Source organism: Cyanistes caeruleus, chromosome 5, assembly GCF_971803275.1.
Source record: "Cyanistes caeruleus chromosome 5, bCyaCae1.hap1.1, whole genome shotgun sequence".
Lineage (NCBI taxonomy): Eukaryota > Metazoa > Chordata > Aves > Passeriformes > Paridae > Cyanistes > Cyanistes caeruleus.
Genome location: NC_141705.1, coordinates 9,716,434 through 9,735,544, shown reverse-complemented (window position 1 = coordinate 9,735,544; position 19,111 = coordinate 9,716,434). Strand labels below are relative to the sequence as shown.

At 36.8% G+C, this 19,111-nt stretch overlaps 1 protein-coding gene across 6 annotated transcripts in view; it reads right to left on the bottom strand.

The window, feature by feature from the left end:
- RGS12 (regulator of G protein signaling 12) overlaps positions 1–19,111 on the bottom strand; it is an 85,291-nt gene that overhangs the window by 32,106 nt on the left and 34,074 nt on the right. For 5 of the 6 annotated variants that reach the window (XM_086889508.1, XM_086889510.1, XM_086889511.1 and 2 more), the window contains 2 exons: positions 11,061–11,082; positions 2,674–2,843 (listed from right to left, as the gene is read on the bottom strand). In XM_086889508.1, coding sequence (XP_086745634.1) covers positions 2,674–2,843; positions 11,061–11,082 — 192 coding nt within the window. Of the gene's footprint in view, positions 1–2,673; positions 2,844–11,060; positions 11,083–16,953; positions 17,687–19,111 lie in introns of those variants that run through there. The other variant, XM_023925583.2, reaches the window with a different exon arrangement.

The window sequence follows — 19,111 nt, the reverse complement described above, 5'->3', positions numbered from 1 at the left end:
CTTACAATGTCTTTTTGTATCACATGGCAACTATAAAAGGAAAATCTTTTATCACTGTTCGATGTTTTAGCTGTGGTTACATGGTTTCTCTTTGGAAAACACTCACTGAGAGGAAAAAAAAATATTTCCCAGTACAACATGCAATAATCAGGATATTTATATTACAGCATTTTAAAGTCCAAATGAACACTGGGACTGATTCAGCTGGAAAACTCTACAAGCACAAATTGTCTCGTATTCAAATCTGTATAATTCAATATTCTCTCAGCATTTTAAAACATTTTAACCATCGGGGGAAAATAAAGATATAAAAGCAAAAACACTTGATCCACCACAACCTTCATTCAGTCATCACAAGGGTATCAGTGAAGCTTCCTTATACAAAGCAGCCTCAGAAAGCTGTGCAAGAAGAATCTCCACAGAAACAAACTTAAGTTTATTTGTGTTTTTCAGACTTACATAGAATTTAGGGAGTCCAGCTGCAAGAAAGCAATTGAGATAAACTACAATACAGGAAATCTAAATGCCCAAGCAAGCTCTGATTTTAAAGTTCTTCAGATGCATAAGCTGAGACACCAAACGCATAAAAGACAATCCAGAGATCAGTCAGGGGAACATTTCTGCACTTTACATGTAATTACATATTAAAAGAGAATCAAATTAGTGAGCAAGAACCGGGACACAGCTGCCTACTTCCCCCTTGGCACATTCCCTGTGAACCTAGAGTCCATCTCCCACTTGCTTCCTTGTGGCCACAGGATTTGGGCACAGCAACAACTCAGCTTCCCCAGGAGGGCTGAGCAGTGCCCCAGCTGGAACATCAGGCAGCTTCACCCACAGCTGGAAAGCTGCAGAGGTTGGTCTGAACCCCTGGAGGGGGATCCTCCAACAGCTCCCTCACCTCCTGGCTGACTGCTCTAAGCAGCAGCTATTATGCAAAGCGTGAGTTATTTGCAAAACATGCAAAGTCTCTCCTTCTTAGAGAGTAATTCCTGCTCTGTGACAAAGCTGTCCTCAGGAAAGGCAGATGCTGGATCCCAAATGCACCAAGACACTTGCTATGCAAGCATGAATTGAATGCTGGTGCCTCAATGTTCCTGCATACTGGCAGCAATCTGTAACTGCACAGGCTTATGGCAGCCAGGTTAGTAAACCTAAGCAATGGCTCTGGGCATTTCCTGGGCCTCAAAAAAATGGTGGTGAACACCATAAACTTTAACATTCCCTAATTGTTTTTTAAAGTGGGTATTCCTTTCAGACATGCACAGAATTTTTCTGTGTTTATAAAAAGCAGTTCTAATTAGAATAAAATGGAGGGAAAAGTAAAACTTCCAGAATATCTAAGGTTGGCTTTTGCTGAAATGAAGTGTACCTTTAACCTTTTAATCTGGAAATTCATTAAAATTATATGAACTAGGTTTTATGCTTATAACATAAGTTTTGAAGTGTCATAGAAGCTAAAAATTTAATGCAGCAATTTCCTAAGTGTACACAAGTTCACTGAAGGTTTACAAGTAATTAGAACTAAGTCAGCTACTGAACTTCCAGTAGGAGCCCCACGAACTGCATCATTTGTCATGTGGACACTAACATCAGATTAGAATTGTAATTTTTCTTCCAGCCTGACAAGAAGCCTCAGTATGAAAACAGAAATGCTATTAACTCTCAGACTACTCTGCTAAACCAAGGAACATAATATCCACGATGTATTATTTTGCTTTCCTCTTCTCTGTTTCCGCAAACAGATGTTCTCTGTTAATGTGGGTTTTGGGTTCCCCCATCAGTTAACATGGAAGTCTGTTTATTAACCATTGTGATCTCTTAATACTTTTGTATGAAGCAAAAGAGTCTTTCTGAGTTAACTGCAGATTCCAATAATGTACCTCTCCTGTACCACAGGTTTTCTTATATTCTCATTGTGAAAATCACTTGGACAGCACAAACTGTCCCTGTGTAACACATTTAGAATCAGCAGCATACTCTATTCTCAGTGCAACAAAGCAAAAGTATATACCCTCAGTTTACTTGCATGCAAAATAGAGATGATGTTATTTACAACTTCATAAATGTACGGTGCAGAACAGTATTTATGTATTGCAAAGTATTTATGCTTTGCAAATACTCAGCATTACTCCTTCAAGCTGCAGTTTTAATCAGTGCTCAACTACCATAATTACTTCCAAAAAGTATTTCTAAAAACCTTTTGCAGGAAAATAAGCCACTTTATCACTGAAAAACTCCTCTCTGTGGCTTCCAATGTTTCAGGAGATAGATGTGAATAACAACCCACTCTTAGGAAACTACCAAAAGTACTTCCTTCTTTTTGTACAAAGGCTACAGACACAAAAAAAAAAAATTTACAAAATGGGGAAGCATTCTAAAAGTTCCCAGACAAAGCCAAATATAGCTTCCATTTTCACCTGAAACTTCTGCTATGCAGAAATGCATGGCAACTGAATATTACTATGAGCTCTTACTCAACTGTGAACTTGTGTAGACTCAGAAAGATGCTCAGACAACAACAGAGCACATATGAACTCCTGTCTCTTGTCCTGTGCAAGAACAGTATCAAGAAAACAAAAAAAAAAAAAAAAGAAAAGAAAAGAATACAGGAAAATTACTGCAGCAGTATCAGGTATTTTGGAAAGCCTCTTATTGTTCCTCAAAACTCACCGAAAAATATTTAACACCAACAGAATCCTGAAGAAGACGCTCGAAGGAAACAGCCCAGCTTGCAACTCTCCTTTCCCGCAGTCGCCGGCAGCTCTGCACGCTGGGAAGGCTGGCATTGCTACTGAGGCTGTTTTCACTGATGCAGTCTTTCAATTCAGGGCTATTCAGCTCTGTTAATAAAGGAAATTAAATCTGTTAATAAAGTACTATTCACTTTTACTCTTCAGTATTGTTTATTTGATTTGTCACTGCTTTCACTTATCACTCTTTGATTCATCCTGTTCACAGTGGTACAAACTTCTAAATATCCCTCTCCCATTTTTATTAAGAGCACCTGCATAGAGAAAAACATCCCAAACACCTCTCAAGTTTCTCGTGTTCCACTGCAAAGAAAATTAAATGAGTGTCTTAACAGCAGTCCCCTGGCACAAATAAAAGGGGCAGGCCCAAAACAAAATCTTTTTTCTTGTTTCACAAAAAAAAATACATTTTCCTCTTTATATTTCCTCACACTAAGGGCTGCACTCCTTCATAAGATTATCCAAGGCAAGTTGACCTTCAAGAATCCACTGTTCACCAGAATGTGGGCAAAAACCTATTAGGTGATAAGAGAAGCAAAATTTCATATATGCTTCAATTGGTAGACAGGCAATCTGTGAAATTTTACATGGAAATACAAGATTCCCATTAATATTGAAAATTTAGGAGAGGAGTCAATTGTGGAAAAGAACATTAGGAAAGTGAGCTAGTAAGGGATGCCTTCCTCATCCACAAGAAGTAAAAGAAATCAAACCATAGATTCTCAGTTTATTATGGTTTATTACGGGATCCCTTCCAGACTCCAGCCAACATACTGGAATAATCTGGAGACTCCAAGATGAGAAATTACCAGATTCTTTAGATCTTGAAAAAACAGAAGTGATTTTATTCTGAGAAACAAATTAACAAGAACCCATGGAGAATTCAGGGAAACACAAAAAATCCCTGTGTAGCAGCCTAACAATTTCAAGTAAAAACCCCGGGTCATGTCAGTAAACAAAATAAGCACACAAAAAATGTCAAAGGGACCATTTGTTCACAGAAGTTGAAAGGGGAAAGAAATGGCTGCTCTAAGAGAGGGAACTGCTTACAACAGGGCTCTATTCACAGATTTGTCATTTACTTCTTGCACACCCTTTTACAGGACGGTCCCTCCACCTCCCAAATGTACACAAATTTGTGTACAAATGTAAAACTGGTAATGCTGCACTCACCACTCACAATTCACAGAGGTGACGTAAGGCTCAGTTCCTGGTGGAGACACAACTAAAGCATGAGCTACCTGGTCTGATCTCCCTACTTTAAGCAGGACAGGTTGCATGCTCATAGAGAGATGTCAAACTGAATGAGATTCTTTGATGAAGGGATGAAAAAATCAGACATTCAATTATTTGAAAAATTTGCAGTAACAGATGTGAGAAAATAATACCCTCAAATTAAATAGATGGTATATTCAGCAATTTTATGCCAAATGGAAAAGCAAGTATGCAGCTCACTAAAGATGTGACAATCTGTTTGAGAAAACTGAATTCACAACCAGCCAGAAATGGTCTACACTTCACAGGGACATTTTTATTATTTTCCTCAGTTAATCACTTGGACTAATTAAAGCAGTGAGTAATTTCACCAAAAAACCCCTACTTAATATGATCTCCCAAGGTCTCATTTCATGTTGGAAGTATTTGAAAGCACTTTGCATTTACAAACTTCATGTTACAAAACATTACTGTTCCTCCCTAGAAGTAAGAGCTTTGAAAAAATACACCATTTAAAAACAGCTACAAGCATTGGAAAAAGAAATGAATATATTTGTAAAGATAAGAGAAAAAAATGTAAGAGTCCTGAAACTTCATTTTTAAACATCTTCTTAGCTCAGAAATATTCACTAAGATGTAAAAGTTAACTACTCTGAGTTTCTGTAAGCAAAGCTATTTTTTAAGACAAAAATAAGTAAGACAAAGATACAAAATTAGATGAGGGAAGAACAAAATGTAACTTTGTATTTTCAACAATGATAATATTTAAGGGCACTAGTAACAAATCAGTATACAAATAATTTTCTTCACCTAATCATCATATTAATCAAAGCTAATTATAACCACTCAGCAAATAATGCCAAGTTTTCTTATACAAATATTTATTCACTTTTTCCTTTAAAACATATGAAAGAGCATAAGCAAGTCAACTATTAACTTCATTAGAGAATACCTGTCACCACAGTGAAACTATTGTGAAAGAAGTTAATGTGAATCTGAAGAGAATGATATCTAAATTTATTATCTGAAGTATTTTGCTTTTACTCTGCAGGTGGATATGTTCTATTTTACAGTCCAGGATATAAATAGACACCCACTTCTTGATAGATCTGGAACAGTTTCAGATACTGCCTCACTCCTGGAGGGTTCAATCCCCAGCGTTCTCCAGTGATGAATGATGAAAATTTCCTTGTTCCTTTCAGGCAAAGTCAGAAAGGCAAACTCATCCCACATACCAAACCCCTGAAACCTACTTGGCTGACAGAAATTAGGGAGGAGCCACACCAAGTGCTCAACTCTGGATCCTGGAGCCCCAGTGCCTTAGGACTCAGGAGGGATTGGGAAGTGGCAGGCACAGCAATCATCAGCCAGTCAGCATCACCTCCCTCCCAGTGGCAGCAGAGAAACCAAACTGCAATTACAGCCCCCAGTGTTTACACCGGTGGGTAACTGCTAACTACCTTTAATTACTACCAGCTGCCTGCTCTCTCCAGCTCCTCAGAGTCACACTCCTCTAAACTGCACTGGCTTCTCCCTCCTCTGATACACTCCTGACTCTGGAGATCCCATGAAAACAAATGAACCAAAATAAGACTCTATTTCCAACAACCAAGGTGCTACTGGCACGGGTCCTCCAATGTGTTAACACAACATTAAGGGATTACTCATTCCCAGTAAACTGTCTCTGTTCTGGTAGATTTAATTTAAGTAATTCAGATTTTTTCAAAAATAACTATTTTAATTTATACTTAACCCTGGCACAGCCTTGGTTTCCCTTAATGAAAAAATGCAGTTGGTTTGCTTTTAAAATCTGTAGAGCTCTCTGCTCTGGTACCTGTCAAGATGAAAACAATACAGAAAATGTTGTTTGCCAGAAAAGGCTTCATTATTCTGGTTTCTTTTACCACCCAGATCATCAGTTGCAATTAAAACAGTTACAGCCTAGTGCAGATACACCATTTGGAAATGGAGAAAAAGAAAGTCAGATGGAAGGAAAAACACCCCCCAACACTAACATTAGTACCCAATTCATCCAAATCACACTTAAATGAAGACTGCATAAGGCATAACGCCTGCTCCACTGCTCTTGCAGAGGAATGTTTCCAATGTAAGACTCCAGCATCAGATTTCCTGACTCTCACAGCTCATGCATTCCTAGGTACACACAGCCCACCTTGGAAAGCAGGAATGGAGAAACTTTCCAACTGGGTCACATATTTCATCTAATGAGCCCTCTGTGATGATCATCAGAGGAAACAGAGAGCCCTGACTCCTTCCCTCAAAGGTTCTCACCTCAGGGCTGGTGTGCAAAGCGGACTCCTCCAACCCCTCATAAAGTATTTTTAAAAAGAAAAGGAGCAATTGGGAATCTCAGGATGCCAGAGTTTAATGAGAAAAAATCCCAGCTCTGCCTGGATAACATGGAGTCCAGCCGTGCTGGGACGTTTCCAAATGCCTGCCTTCCTTTGTCATCACTGTTGGAAGCTCTGACTTCTCTTGTATTACCTGTGAAAGGAGGCTCCTTGCTCAAACATTTCAAATCCCAGGGACCTAACTTTATTTTTGTTCTGCTTGATAGCAACCATGCCTAGTGAGGAAAAACTACTTTGAATACAAACTCATTCAGTTTCCCTTATTATCTTTTGGAAACACAGAACTGATACAGAATGGGACCTAAAAAAATCCCAAAACCCAGTATTTTCCACTTTTTATGCTTACACATTCTATGGAGGGTCTTGGCTTTATTTATTTTACAAAAACAGTATTATTTAAGGAAATACAGGCATTTAACCAACTAAATCTTGAAAGTATTCAGGACAAGACAGATTCAGAACTTTTGGTTTAGATAATATAAAGCCATAAGCCTGAATACAATAAAGAAAGGCTCTTTTGTATGCATTTGTATGTATTTTGTATACATTTTTCAGCCTACAAATACTTCTTATTGTTGTGAGAAGCTAAGCACATTCCTGGTAATCATCGGAACACATACAATCATATAATTAAGATATTCTAGTTAATCACTAAACACATTACCTGGATAAAGCTGATAAGAACCACTGTGGTGCCACTTAATCAAATACTTCAAGCCCTTCACTGAAAGCCATCCTTCTGAATCCATACCAAGTTCAGCTGAAACGTCCCGGAACCCATTGGGTGTAGATTACTCTGACTGTACAGCACATTGTTCCTCTGCAATTTTGGGATGAGGGAAGCTAACACATTTCCCCACAGCAATTCCTGGGAGCCTCTAACACCATTCTAAACAAATTGATTCCTTACCCTTGTGGCTCCAAGCAGAGGGAAGCAATAGTATACTTAACACAAAGCATTATAAAATGCTACATAAATAATTTAAAGAGAAGACCTTTTGCCACTGCTGCTAAAGGAACTTGAATTATTTATGCTACAGTGGAACACAGCTACAGTGAGCACGCTCCACCAGCAGAACTGTCAAATAAGTCATATACCTGTTAGAGGAAATAATCCATCTGTATTTATAGTGTAAAAAGCATAAACAGTGTTTTGCTTTATTTTGCACTTCATTGCAAATTTTTTGCCTTACCTTCCTCAGTTACTTTTTAAAACACAGTATTACATTATTTATTACTGCAAACATCAGATTCCTTTCAGAAACATCTTTACGAACATTTTTCCTTATGAAAATTCTTTCTACGTGATGAACACTAAAAGCAAAAATCAGCAGAAACTACAGCAAAGTAGTATCTTAGGAAAAAATATGTGCATATAGTACCTGCTAGGCTGAAGTATTTGGAAATAACAGACTTCAGCTTTGTGGAACTGATCTCTGCAGGGAATAGCAAGTGAGAACTGACTCAGACATTCTCACTAGCTCAGATACCTCACCACCTCTGTCTGGGAGACGAATGATGATGGTACTTCTGTTATAGATCCTTTGACCTTAAGGTTTTCCCTTTCTAAAGTGCCTTCCAGGTATAAATAGCCAAGTCAGACATTAGCTGGGGACTATTGATCATCCCTGTGACAATTCAGATGGCACAGTGCTCAAAACATACGTGCTGTGTACACACTCCCACTGCTCCCACAGTCAGCAGCAAAGGACAGTTTCTCAGGTGGGAAATAAGAGAAACCTGCTAATTACAGGTCGCTGTAGTAACATGAAATGGTTCCTGCTACTCCTAGAGCAGAGGTGCTGCAGATTAGTTGATATACAGCAGTAATCTTACATCTAAGCATTATTACAGTTTGCATTCTGATTGTCTGCAATTCATTACACAAATCAATTACAGTTAAGAGCTGCCACTGGTCAGTGCGTCTGGAAACAACATTAATTTACACGTTAGCTCTCTTGCAATGCCCAAGTGCAGAGTTCTGGCTGATAAGAACATCCCAGCCTTGCACAAGTTAGGATGTAAAATATAAAATAAACACAACAAGGGGTAGATGGTTTCCAGGGCTGGGCTCCAACAAAATAAAAGCCATGTGACATAAATCTTCATCAACTTTGGAAAGAAAATGTACAAAGAACTGTTGTGCCTTCCACTATACTGAAGAGATGTATATAAACACATAATTGCTTTTTACACGTGAATTTCCTTCCCAAACTAAAGCTTAACAGCAGTATTTATAGTATCTAATTATATGTAGAAAGACTAATATTAATTAATAATACCAAGTTGAAGAGAAGGTCCTGGAGAGACCTTAGAGCACCTTCCAGTACCTAAAGAGGGCTACAAGAGAGCTGGAGAGGGACTTCTGACAAGAGCAGAAAAAGGGTAATAGCTTTAAACCGAAGGAGAGTAGATTTAGATTAGATATAAGAAATTTTTCACTCTGACAGTGATGATAGCACTGGAACAGGCTCCCCAGAGAAGCTGGAGATGTCCCAAGTGGAAGTGCCAAGGCCAGGTTGGATGGCAGGGGGGTTTTGGGAACAACCTAAATCATTCTGTGATGATAACGGTTTAGTCTAGGAAGGGAAGTATGCAATGCTGTACTAATGGTTTCACTGGTGAAATTTTCTCAAAACTAGACATACTCTCAAATGTTGAAGTCTGTGGATCTATTTGCATTTTAGTGGGATTAAGGAAAACTGAAAAAATTTCAGTGCTGTGCCATACTCAATGAAAGTAAATGCTAGAAAATGTAATTCACTCATGAATCAGAACTTCAATGCAGCTCAAACTGAATTAGAAATTTATTTAATCTCACTTTTTCTGGTTACAGTCTCTCTGGCTCCTATTTTTCCAATTCACTATCTGGGTGTTTAAGCATTGATTCAATATTATTCAATATAGTTCAACTACTACTTTTTACACAAATTATACCCCTTCTTAAGTAGCATTTAACAATGAAGAGAGAGTTCACGTTAAATTCTGAACTAGCTGAAAAAATAGGGAATACAACTCAGCAGAAAATTGCACATAACCTCTTGACTGTTCTTTCACTTCAGTAAACTTACACGGCCCATAGATTTCATGAGTTAAAAATATTGCATAGAATTAATTGTGAAAACAGTTACCTACACATTTGGAATAAGACACAAGTCATATTAGAAGAACCAAAAATAAGTGGAACTTTTAAAATTAATTTTCAGCTGGAAGGATATAAATCTTGAAATAATTATTGTATGAGTACTATCACAGGGATTTCCAAGTCTGGATAAACAACAAAATAACTTTCATTAACATAGAACAAGAACCCTCATAGAGACAAGACACAAGTACATTGCATTTTACTTTTTTTTTTTAAAAAAAAAAAATCAATCAAATTTTTGGTTCCCAACAACTACATGCACAATCAGAAAGTCTGTGGTCTGCTTTGATTTTTATATCAAGCTGGTAACACGTTGGGAGGAAAAAATACGTATTTTTTTCCCAGAAAAAGACATGCTATGTTTTAGAAATAGAAAGCAGAATAAACACTACTATTTTCTGTTTTGTTGTTTTGCCACTTTGCAGACAACACAGAGTCTACCTTCTCATCCAGACAGAAGTACAGTAAAGCATTAGACTGTGTCAGCAGTAGAGAAGGAAAATACCTGACAAAGTCAGCCACTGGAAAGCGGCTCCAGCAAAAGGACCAAAACAGTAATGTTTTTCTCAAGTGCAGTTTTAGTCTTACAAGGAATCAGAAATTAGGATATGAAGAAGTTTTGTAAATAGTATTGCTAATTTGCATTTACATTTGCATGAAGTATAAAAAAAATTATCCTTACAATTCCAAATATTTTTTTTCCAATTTCACTGCACTGATTATGGCAACACAGCTTGTTCCCTTCCACCCTTTCTATTTAATAAATATGTCTTGTAATGTTGTCAAAAAACAGCAAATGCAAAAATACATGAGTTTCTCTGCTGGATTAAGTGAACCAACTCCTGCCAGAGAAGACAAGGAGAAAAGCCATCTCCTGTATACCCTATCCTATACAAATTCCTTTATTCCATTAAGGAAGCCTTTTTAAACTGTTTCAATTAATTTCAAAACTTCAGAGAAATCATCTTCTAATGTTTAACAAAGAGTGGACATCCTTTAAAACATTAAAGGCATGTTAAAATCAAAACAAGCCAGCTTATGTGCAATAAAGAGGAGTTTACTTAGAAGTTCTCCAGAAGTGCAAAAGCTCCATGCTGGGATTTTGGAAATATGAAATTACTTACCCCCTTCTCAAAAAGGATCACATTTTAAAAAGTTCAACCTCAACAAATGTATCAACATAGCTTACAACTTAGAAGCTAGAGCATCTCTTTAAAAGCAAACAAGGTATGTAAAGAACAATGAAACAGAGAATGAGATTTTATCTACCATCCAATTACACAGAAGTCTACTAGCTCTGCCTCTATTATTATGAATGAGGAAGCCTAGTAATAATAAAAAATGTGCATATATAAATGTACCATAAAAAAAATATTATGCAAATAAAACAGGGAAAGTATGTGAACACAATCCTTCAATATTTTCACTGGCACAGTTCCCAAAGCAGCCACAGAGTTCTGCACCACCTTGGACGTACATCTTGTAATATATCACATAATTTACCACATACCATGTTGCTTAATGTGGAAAATTGATTATTTTTCATTATAAAAGTAAAAACAAGCTTCAGCTTACCTCCATCAGAAACAGTTGCTGACTGCAATAAAAAAGAAAAAAAGAAGGGTTACTGAAGTTTCATAGCAAGTATCAGAAATCTCTGAGCTTCACTTAGTATTTGCAGTGTTAGCTACTTGTATCATCTAATTAATAACAGATAATATTAGAGAGGAAAACCTAAAGAAGCCAGCTGTTATTTCTCACAGGTTTTTTTCTCCCCAGCATGAAATTCACCCCAGGCCTCTCAACCACTACTGTCCAGGAATTTGATACCACTAATATTTACTGGAAGAAGTATTTCCTGCTGTGGTAACTACACTGCTCCCAAAAGTCCTTATTAGATGGGGAGAGACAATCAGTTGGCATTTGTGACAACGTAGATCCACAAAGACTGGAAAACAATATGAATTAAAACAATACCTCACGCACTTTAATTTGCTGCAGTATTTGGAGATACATGGCATTAAAATGGAAACTCACTGTTTTGTCAATCAGGTGATTCTAAAAACTTTCCCTGTCGGTCACTTCTGACCGTCACAGAAACAAGAGGAAGTTCAGAGTGCCTGCAATAAACTAGAACTTAACTTCCAATAAGTAAGAACTCCTCACCACCTCTACCTGTATTGTACATCATATTCTCAAGGACAATTAGTATTCTAGTGAAATGCCGAAGTTTATGTGCTTATCTACCCTAAACCTCTCAACTCTGATCATAAAATACCTCAAGGCATCTAACACCTCATTAAATCCAAGTACTGACCATTTCCCAAATAGGTACTCCAATGCTTGAACCTTGACACTCAGCTAAGTGAAGTCTGGAAGAAGAGAGATTTTTATATATAATTTTGCATTGATTTTTTAATGACTAATAGAAAGTATTTTTACTTCAGTTTGGCCAATCTTTCCTTGATCATTGAAAGTGTCCTTGAACATTTAGGGAACTTTCTGAATAGTTAAAAAAAATACTGTCCTCATTTGTATTGCTCATTAAAAACCTAGGAAAGAATGCCCTACAGTATCTACAACCTCTTCAAGGTCAGAAACAGAAGAAGAAAAGCACAAATACATACACAATTCAAGCTAACAGCTACCTCTTCATAGTCTGTATTTTTCAGCCTTGGCAACAAACACTCCCACTCTTCTTCAAAATTCACAAAAACATTTGGTAATACCTTCTCCTTTCTTCCTCTCTCTCACTGCAGGCTCTCACACTGCTGTTAACACTCTCTTGAAGAACTTGTTACAAACTGCTGTGGTCTCACCATTCCCATCACCAGGAGAGGACCTGATCTAATCTTTGCCACAAGTATTCTGGGACTTTCAAAGTCCCAACTAACCTCTATCGACATCATTTCCCTGGTGCTGGCTCAGATAAACACAAATACACCTCTCATGAAAAAGATTTTAGAAATGAAAAAACGGTGACACTTCTTGCTTAACTACATAAATGCTTCTGGATCTGTAAAGCATAATAATGTAATGAAAAGTATATCCAAGCATCTCCCTTTAATAATTTTTGGTTCAGGCTTCCAAAACATAGTTCTGGTTACAGTCCTTCACTGGGGTTAGGACATCTTCTCTATTTCTATTTTTCACAAGCCTAGTGATCATCTTATGCATCCAGAAGCCATAACTTAATTCATGTTTGTAATTTAGAAAATTTAATTTGCATTACTGAAATGTGGTTAATAAATGTGATTGCTTAGAATTTCTTAGTCACATTGCTGTACAGTATTAATGAATAAACAATTTCAATGTCATTTCCAAAGAATGAAGTAAAGGATGACTCAAAGTAAAGTAACAGTATCAGTTTACAAATTAGACAAAAAAAAAAAAACTAAGCACTTTCAAAATATCTGTATTTTAGGAATGGTCATTTACTGTGTCAGCTTTCATTAACCTAGATTCAAACACCAAGTACAATTCTTCATGGTTTTGAAAGGTATGAAGCAAAATTAATAGGATTTTCATGACAGCAGAAAGAATATTCATACTACTTCTGTCAAAAACTGGTAAGTTAACAATCAAAAAATATAATTTTAAAGTGAAAATGGTGCAATTTCATAGAAAAGTTCAATTATTAGTGGACACAAAGTTTTATCTCAATCCATATAGCATAAGTTAACGCAGTGAACACACCACGAGTTGGTTTTGCATGTTTATTTTAAATGCTTTGTCTACTGCATGCTACATTACGTGTACCAGCATCTTAAAATCCCTCAAAGCAAGGCCTTAGTAATTTATGTGTTAGAAGATTTTAGAAAAGCACCTATAGGAGGAATATATTTTACATTACAGAGTCACTAAATACACTTATCTTGTTCCAAACATTTTCAGTTTATTTCTATAGATCACAGAATAAAATCTATTTTAAGGACATTTCTTTCAATTCACTTGTGTAACTAAATCCACCTAATTCAATAAAACCGAGAAACTAAAGCTTGTAATTACTGTGTAAGAATTCACAGTAATATATTCAAACTACATTTCTGAATACTTAGAAATCTCAGTATAAACCTGTCAGAAATTGCATGCAGTCCACATTCAGACAAAGAAGTTTCTCTTCTAAACTGTTCAGCTGAAACTTGTCTAGATTTGTCTTTGAAAGGTATAAGTTGCAAGACCAGATTTTTTTAAATACTATGATGATCTCATTTTAAAAATTCACTTTATGTTGGGGGCTGTTTTTTGTTCTTCAGCACTCATGTTTCCCATCAGTGGAGAAAATTTTCTCTTCAGGACAAAATTTGATCTACTACACATAAAAAGTTTGATTATTTGATGAAATTTAACACTACACACATATTAAGAACCACCTATTGAAAAACATATGTATCAGAAAGCTATAAAATTGAACAGCTCCTGTAGGCAGCCATTTCTGAAAGAGGAGGAAAGTCAGGGCATGACTCTGTGCCAGTTAGAGCTAATGTGATTATTTTTTTTTAAAGTATTTAAGTGTTCAGTTCCAAACAACAGAACATGTATGTTGTGAATGTACACATGAGCTGTCATCCAGAGATAAAATCTAATTGTATGAAACCATCAAATCTTTCACAACCAGATAAGAACTGAAATTGGTTCTTCAAATTACCCCAGTTACCAAATTGGTTTAGGAAAAAGCCCATGGTATATGCCAGGAGTCTGATGGTAGCAAATTACTAAAATTCAAAAAATAAATCTAATTTAGGAAAGATAAAATGCCTTCCAGTATATCTCTTCATGGGAACTCTGCTTGCTCACCTAGCTGGACTAGCAGCTGAGTTACAAACACTCACACACATCCTGCAACATTGGGGGATGCAACTCTGCTCCAAGGACCTCAGGGCAGGATCTTGATCTTTGTGATTTGAGAGAGATGCTCAGTGCCAGGGCCAGCAAGCTGAAAAGTGGCTTCCCAGTTACCAAACAGCATAAAAGATGTTCTAGGTCTCCGTAAAGTGGCAAATGTTTCAGCACATATTTGATAGCATAAAGTTCTGAATAAGAGTAAACATATTCAAGTTCCCTTTGCAACATCTCTCTTTGAACCAGAAGGGCCCACGAGCTTTTGATGCTGTGTTCAGGATCTGTTACCAATAAAACTAAAATAATTTAAGCTTACAATAATTATCAGGGAGAAAACTACTTTGTGAGTACCTAACTTATTTTCCAGAACAGAAGTAGACAACACAGTACCTTGCACCAACAACAAGGTACAAATGGAGAGAGGGCATAGAGGAGAATAATTCATAAGGCTGAAAGTTGACAAGTTTGAAACAGGCTGTATCTTTTAGCTTTCGTGGCCTGTAGTCTGCTGGATGTGTGCACCTCTGCATGAAGCTTGTATGATGACATCTTTCAAGTGACAAACTCTTATCCACTTAGTTCCATCTTTCATGCTCCATTTTACATGGATCAGGTCCCTAGTCACTACTAGGTGCTGTCCAATTCTGACATAACAACATCATGCAGAAAACCAAAAAATACCCTACCTATAGCCCAGATATTATATTGAGCAAATAAATCCATGTATACAACTACCCAGGTAACACAATACAAAAATGTCCTTTTTCTCCACCTCAAGGTTTGTCACTCAAGTCGAAGTCATGCTCAAATTCTGGAGGAGAACAAAGGGAAAGAGGGGGATACTGGCAGGGGTGACACATACTGGGAAATGCCAGGCCTTAGAAATAAAATGGAGCAACATGAAATCATCCGTGCCATTACAGTGGGGGTGAGTGCTTTCCTGAGTCAAAAAAGACATCTCTGTTGCCCACTCCTCCTGAGACACAGAGGGTAAAATTTGTAAGGAGAGTGAAGATGCATTTCTCTCTCCTATTCTAACAATGACAGAATCACAGACTAAATAGAAATGTCTATTCTTTTCCTGGGCATCCAGAAAGATTGAGAATAAAAAGGATTAAAAATGACCTCTCTGTTGGCTTTCCAAAGCACACTTTCTTGCAATACAGGCACTGACTTCTTGCTGCATCCAAAGGATTCTGAGTGCTGCCAGAGTCTGTTACTCACCCAGTACAACATCACTTCACACACTTTTTTATGAAGTCCCTGTAAATAAGCATTTCAGGTTTGAATAGCACACCTAGCTCCACCACCTTCTAAATCAACTTTCTCCTATGATTTCAGTATTGAGGATAACGCTCGGAAATCTGCTGTGTTCTGAAGATTTACAGGCTGAATACAAAGAGGCAACTTTCAAACATTCTGTCACTTATCTCAGGGAAAGCTTATCACTCAGTTGACCACCTGCTTGCATCTAGTTTTGCTCAAACTACTTCTTAAATCACCTGAAGCAACTTCTCCTTTTGCCAAGGTAGGAATTATGAGCAGATCCCAAGGTCTTCAGTCACATCACTGCAGGATTTACATAATGCATATGTATTTTTAAATATATTACAGCATCAACATAGTTCATGCCATGAACTCCAGTGGTCTCAGGGAGGAGAGGGAGATCATACTTCAAAATATGGCATACACAGTTCTAACATTTTTAAAGAAAAAATAAAGCCATATTACTTGTCAATTATTGCTAGCTTTTCCTTCTAATAAATAATCTGAAATGTACTTATCACCTAAAAAGTAGCATAACATTACGGGTTTCTTATCCCCATTCCAAAATATTGCAATTAATTTCATTATTTAGAATTCTTTGAGAAGAGTGCCCCTCCAGAATGCCACTTAAAGGAGGACTATTACACAATTCCACTTTTCAATTCTCTACCACCAAACTGCATTTATAACAGCTAACACAAAAGCATTCAATATGTAAGAGTTCTGAAGAAAAACATACTGTATAGCTACTGTACAATAACTTCACTGAATACATTCAGTATAATTTTGTCAAATATTTGAATCTATAAAAAAAAAATATGAAGAATAAATGATGTGACATTCGGAATTCCTGTAAGAAATAAATGTTCAACTTTTTACCCCAAACAAAACCAATCCTATCACATATAAACACAATGCCTTAAGTGCCAAATCATCCCTAAAATTATTTTTATAAAGATATATACAAAATATATACAGTCTTACCTAAAGATGTAATATTGATATAATGCTACAGTAAATATATACAAAATACACTGCACATAATTAAATTAGGCACAAATTATAAACATATTGTTTTTTTAGCTTTATACACATTGGGCATAGTTCATAAATACATATCAAAATCTCAGTGTTAGCTGGTATAACAATATTACTTTTCTCTAAGAATAAATTCCAACGTTTGCATTTACAAAGGAATGTTAACTCAAATACTTTAAAGTAAAAGAGCTTAAAGGCTAAGCAAAAAGCATTCTGAAGCTGATACCATGCTTCTCTAATTTCTTGCCAATAACAATAGCCTATTCTAATTTCTCACTGCAACAATGCCTTGCTTTAGCTAAATATAATTCATATCACTTACCCGCTCCTCGTAAGAAACAGCAGTTATTTTTCCTAGCAGTACTCTTCCTAAATTCATCTTCACTTAATATGGAAAAAGCATTTCCTTAACACGTCGGCTTCTCAAAGATTAAACTAAAAAATTCAACGCTGTTCCATGCCTGTACATGCCAGTAAAGTTTAAAGGCATTTCGTATGAAGTTCTATTTTACTCCCTTTATGTTACCAATAGCAACAGGCCAATGCAGGAAGCTGTGGTTCGTCAGGGATTCAGATTAGATCTCAATTATCTCTCACCAGAAAAGCTCGATCATTTTATATAAATCATGCTGATTGTATTTGAGAACGTTTCCTATAACAAATCAGGAAAATAAAATGACACTGAACCGTATGGTAGTCCTGTATTCAATAAAAGAGATTTCCAAGACAGTTTCCAAAAAAACACTAGTTAATCACCCTAACATTAGTTAGAGAAACGTTTACATAGTAAATCACTATTTTCAGAGGTTTACATAATGCAAGCCAGAACAAAATAGGACCTCAAACAGTCCATTCTGCTTAACTTTTCAGTGGTTAACACTATAAACTGCACGTAAAAATCCGCAATACAAGGAGACTTGGAGCATTTCATTAAACCTAAAAGTAGCCTCTTGTCACTAAAGACAAAATTCTTCTTTCAGAAACCAATTGCTATTCTGCCCTTCCTCCCTCACGACCTGAACCTGTGCTCAGCTGATGTCAAGAGAGTTCTGTGCACAGAGCCCCAGGAACAGAGAGCAAAATAGGCTCCTTGCAATGAAAGAGGGAAGTGCAATTCACTTGCCTGTGACAGCGGTGTCTTCAAGAGACTCTATATGGAAAGCAGAGCATTTCAGGAAGTTTACTGCTGTCCACAACAGTGACAGTACCTAAATCATTCACTGCTGTTATTTTTAAAGCAATTAGAACACAATTTTCTCCTAAAAATAAACACCAGAATTGCAATCCAGGAGTGATTATTGGGCATTTTTATGGTAGTGGGATGTCCTTAAGCCCTAGGTGGACGTGCTAGTAGTCATTTAGGAAAGAGGAACTTTCTCCCTTGTTCAGTGCATGTGGAACCCCCACATCCATACAGTTCCTACAATGAGCCCCTAATATACAAACAACCCTGTGAAGAAGGCTAATGTTACTTGGAAGTTAAATAAAATGAGGAAGGAGAAGAGCCTTTACTCCAAATTTCATGGTGAGATTGACTTGCTACAGCCAGTATGTAAAAACCTTCACATCTTCCCATTTTGCATTTACGATGAAGAGACTTGGTTAACAGAAAAACTCAATCTTCTCAATTTAATTTAGAGTGATCAGGGAAGAAATTTAATTCACCTGCAGATGAAGCCTATTCTAACTAGAATTTTAGAGGCATAAGCCAAATGCTGTGATGGACAGTTAGTGTTTTGATTGATTACTTGTTTGAATAGACACACCACTGCAGTTCTTAATGCTCCTAAAAGCATTTAACATCATGACAAAATGCAATGGAAACAAATGGGTGGGTAGAGAGGAAGAAATGTGTTTTAAAAATTACAAATGACACCCTCCATTATTCCAGGATTTCAGAAGCAAGTGCCCTATAGTACTCGCACAGAGGAAAAATTTTACTGTGTGTGGATAAGTATTCAAAATGTGGAACTTTATAAAGAAAAAAATGCCAGAGCTGTTTAAATACTGCATCTTGTTTGACACTAAACCAAGTGGGATGCAGAATGTATTTTCACTGTCAATACTTTAACCAATTAGAAACACTATTACAAATAATCTGGAGCACAATATTCCTTACAATGGATGAGCAAAAATCACAAATGGATCAGAAATGCTTGAAAGAACTTTCCTGCAAACACCCCTTGGTGTTTGTTGTGTTACCCTTGGGGGTAACACAAAACAGGACTTTTATCAATAGCACTTACACTTAACACTCAACCTAAATTCTCTAGGAATCACCCTAGAAAGACCAAAAGTACTCACACAATTTTAACAGGTGAGAATGTTAGCCATAAGAAGGAATAAGAGAAAAATGCAGCAGTGGGATGTAGCTGCAAGACCAGCAGCTCGCTGGAGCAACTGCAGTGAACGTTGTTGAGAACACTGTGGGTGGGCAATGTTTTACACATTCTAGGCACTCACACTCAGCATTGTAAAGT